This window comes from Ceratotherium simum, chromosome 3, assembly GCF_057802395.1.
Source record: "Ceratotherium simum simum isolate JZ-2026a chromosome 3, ASM5780239v1, whole genome shotgun sequence".
NCBI lineage: Eukaryota > Metazoa > Chordata > Mammalia > Perissodactyla > Rhinocerotidae > Ceratotherium > Ceratotherium simum.
The window spans coordinates 26,253,026-26,258,032 of NC_141902.1; the positions used below are offsets into that span (position 1 = coordinate 26,253,026).

Below are 5,007 nucleotides of genomic sequence, written 5' to 3' on the forward strand. Positions count from 1 at the left end.
GTGTTTATGCCATTTCAATTTACCTCTTATAGGGGAGCAAATTTCTCTGGGGCAGTTATGTAAAGTGTTGCCTTCACTCAGAGACTTCACCTTTCTTGTTACCTCTCTATTCTCTAAAAAAGTGGAAAGAACAAGTGGAATATTAAAACTGAAATTAGTTACTGTAGCAGACACCCTGGAGCTCCTATGGCCTAATGCCCTATTAGCCTTAGCTTTCTTGGCCCTGCATTCTTCCCCTCACTAAGTCGTGTGTTGTCTTACTATGAACTGGTCACTGATAGGCCCATGTAACTCACAATATGCCAAAGCATACACATTCTAATCTTTCATAAACAGAACTAGATAAATGAACCCATGATACTCAGTCTTTTCGTCACAAGCACAGGCTGATTATCTAGATTTTTGTTTAATTAGCCTATACGTGATCTTAACCTGGGTGACTCGGTGCTCTGAAAAAAATCCCTGAGAAAAGCTGCCATTGAGCTTCTGGAAATTACCGTGTTAGGTACTATTTATTACCAATTCAGCAGATGAAGTACAAGAATTGATCCCTGGTTACATGATTACCAACTAGTATAACATCACACATCCTTAATTGCCAAGAATATAAGTTACTTAAATTAGAGATCTTAAACCGAGGTTCTCCAGAGAATGGTCAGAAGCAGACAGTCCACAGAAGGTGAGTGCTGACCCATGCTCCTTGAAACAAACATATAACAACATAAACTAGACAGCTCCATCCAACACTACTAGAAGAGAATTCTAGAGGTTTGTAACCACTGACTGTCATACTCTCCTTTGCATTCTTTTGTATTTTGTCCTTTTAGTGGTATTTCCCCACTTCAATACTAGAATGTTTCATATTTCTGATTTAACCTACTTTTTTCTCTTACTAATAAAATAATTTGCTAAGATATTGGCTTTACTTGATGCAATAACAACCCTAATGCTATAATTCAGCTCTACAAAACCATTGGTAGTGCAACAAAGTAAAGAATTGTTGGATATGGCATTTAATGTCAACTTCTAGGAAAGCCAAATAATAACCATACCCAAATCAATATGGCTAAGTGAATTTTGATCAATAAACTTATTCTTAAAATGATATAAAAATTTAGACTAGAGTTGGTACAACTAGACTTACATAAAGAATATATCTCAACCTGACTATATGCGTTGGTTCAACACTCCCTGAACCACTCCATTATTGATCACCATAGTGTTTCTTTTGTGAAACTATAAAGCAAATCTCCAATGGAATTCAAACACTGGAAATTTTAAGTTATTCCTACAAAATGATTTAAAAGTTCGAAACCTCGGGCACAGAAAGGACTAAGGGTGGTGGCAGAGGTAGAGATCATGCATATGCCCAGTGGCATGTGCTTCCTCTCATCAATATTCAGACTTCTCAAAAGGTTATGTAGTGTATGGTTACATTCATACGATTTTCTTTAAAAGGTAAAAATATAAAAGAACAAATCAAGATTTGCAATGAGTTAGGGAAGGGGAGGTGTGTAATTACAAAAGCATAGCACAAAGGAATTTTGGGGAGCAATGAAACTGTTCTGTGTCGTGATTGTGTGCCAGTTACATGTCTATACAATACATTAAAATTAAAAATTCACAGATATAACTATACACAAAAATAGTCCCTTTTTCTATGTAATTTTTACAAATAAAAATTAAAAACAAAAAATAAAGTAATTGATGTGGTTTCTTTTTTCATGGCTGGATTCTGCCTTATATGTATATTATTTTCTCAAATTGGAAAAGAAAAACACTAGCAATGCCAATTGTGTGGGTAAAATAATGAGTAAAAGAAAAACAATGAGGTCTTAATCCTTAAAATCTGTTACTGTTACCTTACATGGAAAAAAAATATTTGAAGGAATTAAGCTAAGGATCTTGAGATGGGGTATAATCCTGGATTATATGGGATTAAAGGAATCACATGTATACCTCTAAAAGATGCAGAGGGAGATTCGACTACTAAAGAAGAGAAGCCAATGAGAAAATGGAGGCAGAGACTGGAGTGATGCAGCCACAAGCCAAGAAATGCAGCACCCACCAGAGCTGGAAGAGGCAAGGAACAGATTCTCCCCTAGAACCTCTGGAGCGGGTGCAGCCCTGCTAACACCTTGATTTCAGCTCAGTGAAAATAATTTCAACTTCTACCCTCTAGAACCATGACAGAATAAAATTCTGTTGTCTTAAGATACCAAGCTTGTGATAAATTGTCCAGAGGCAATAGGAAACAAGCACACAAACCGTGGCAAAGGTTGAAAGCTTGAATGTGTCTGGATCTGAACTAACTTTGTACTGACTCTGTACACTCTTGCTAGAGGATTTCTTGTCTTCTGTTGGATAATTCTCGCCTAAGTCTGATAAAGCACTTAAGCCTAGAGTAATCACAACCTCTCTCTTCTAACTTGTGTTTAAGAAGAATAAAACAATAAAAATATAAGCCATTCTTCCCTCTCACTCTGTTATCAGTCTCAGAGAAAATGGACTAATCAAGACTCAACTTGCTTCTACTGGATAGGTGATAGTGGTTTTAGTTAGAAAAATAATCAAAGCCAGTTGATGGGCTGGGCTACAATACTGACCTTTCTTCTTCAGATGTTTTAAATCTAATTTAACCTAATGATTTTCCCTATATGAACAAAGCAGTTAACTAATAGCTAACAATCATAACTCAGCCAAGAAGTATCATCTCACCACACCAATTGCCAATTATATCCAGCCTGAGGAAGACTATGAGGGATCTTGAAATATAGCCTACACTTTACCAGGTGTGGGACAATGAGGGAATTAATTTTTATGTAAATTTTTGTAAATTTTTTCTTTAGCTTGATTTATCTACAACATTAGAAGAATTATATCTTTTTAAAAGAAACTTGTGGAAGTAATGTTTAATTCAGTCAAAACATAAAGACGAGGCAGGGAAATTTGTCATAAGCGATCTCTAAAATGAACACTAATTCAAATTCCTTCTGCAATCCACTAATAAGAGTTGAGTAAGGTGGATGATAAATGTTTTTAAAAAGTTTTCCCACATACTCAAGAAAGGAAGATTTCAATCATAAGTGTAATAATAAAAATTAAATGTCTAGGAATAAATTTAATTATCTTAAAACAGTAGAAATTCATGGAGAAACACATAGATAAATGGAAAGAAACACTGTATTGTTTTATAATGAAATCTACACTTTCAGGAGTTTATTCTTCACAAGCCAACTTATAAATTTGAATCTAAAAGCTTAAATTACAATTTTGAATATATAGCAGTATTCACATTTTCCTTCTTTCTTTAAGAAACATCTACTGATTATCAAGTGTGTAAAAAGTGTGTGCAATGTAGTAATGACTAAAAGACACAACTGTTCACTGCCCTTCTAAATTCTATGGAGTAAATGTGAACATGCAGTAACAAAATTTTGAAAAAAAAAAATAGTTTTGTGAGTCTAATCCTAAACTCACATTCTTGAATAAGTCACTTCCTACTTTAATTTCTCTCAAACACACAAATAATATATACATCACTGGGCTCTAAAGGAAAACTCAAGTCACATTTGCTCAACTAGAAAGTAGTCAGAGCACAAATTTTATCACAAAAATATAGAGAGGAAAAAGATAAAAATATAATTGTGACATCAAATCTTTCACAGAGCTATTAAAAAGCAGGTTTAAGAGGAAAAGGTGATAAAACTAAGAATGCTCAATTCAAGATATGATATTAAGTGAAAAGATCAGAATCCTAATTATGCCATAATTTAGGAAGAAATTAAACTGAATATTACCAATAAATTATCGAGGTACAGAATTATCAATTCCACGTTTTTACATTTTCTATATTTAGCATGCAATGTTTTATAATCAGCAAAAAAATAACACGCAATTTTTGAAAGACAAGAGTTAAAAATTCACCAATAATAGGAATGTGATATTGTTACTAAGGATTTATTTACATGAGAAGAGTCTGAATAACAAATGTAAAGTCATCTTTAAAGACTGAATTTCAAAATAAAACATTATTAATTCCCTTCATGAATTAATTAGGCGACAATCATCCAACAAAATGTTCTAACCCTTTCCGGGTCACCTTGAACCTAACATTCTTATTATACGCTTTTGATGTCTAATACATTGGTATCCACTTGTAGACAAACGATATGACAAACGCTATACTTCAAGGTATGGGCCAAAGTAAAGGGGGCTGCCCCAGTCACAGGTTTGTGTACAGGTTGCAGGTGCCTGGGAAGCAATGTGTACTCGCTGCACAGAAGTAGACAGCTGAGTCTCCAGGATGAGTGGCTGCAATGTGCAGGGAGAGATGTTTGGCTGTCTTATCCAATAAAACAGTGAGTCTTTGGTCCTCTTTTTCCTTCATAATTGAATGAATGTCTATAACGTGCTGGGGACCTTTTCCACGTTCTTGCTTATACCAAGAGAAGTAGATTGAGGCACTGTTTGAATAAGTACAGTTGATAACAGAGCTGTTTCCCTCCTGGACACTCAGGGTAGAAGGATGCTGCTCCACATTCTCTCCTCGGCTCAAACCTATGGAGAAAGAAAAAGTAAGAGAAAGGAAAAAGCTTGCCAAGTCATTAAATTTTCTTTTCCTTTCTATGGAAACTAGAGGAAACCTGAAGAAAGCCAGTCTCCTTTTTGGACTTCTGAAGAATATCTTCTAATATAATGTGCTTCCCCCAAATCCCTCAACTCACAGTCCAGCTGCAGCCACAAGAACGGGAATAAAGCTTGAATGGATGTCTTCATTGTTCCTTCCAATTAGGATTAACTATACACTTGCAATCTCCAGCCAGCAGAGCTACTTCTGTTATCAGTCTGTCCCTTCTTTTCTCTAACATCATAGTGGTTTCTCACATTGTCTACCTAGCCAATAAGAAAAAGACTCAGCTTCTGCCATAAGCCTATTCATTCAGCATCCGCTAAAATGTACCCTTCACATATTCTGCATCAGCAGAGGTGCACTCCCATCTTGTG

General features: G+C 35.3%; 1 gene segment (V, D, J or C); it reads right to left on the reverse strand.

Moving 5' to 3' along the window:
* Window positions 1-4,225: 4,225 nt before the first annotated feature.
* On the reverse strand, window positions 4,226-4,779 carry LOC101408528 (T cell receptor alpha variable 13-1-like). The segment is given in 2 exon segments: window positions 4,226-4,560; window positions 4,728-4,779. Coding segments are annotated over 2 exon segments (387 nt in total).
* Window positions 4,780-5,007: the final 228 nt, after the last annotated feature.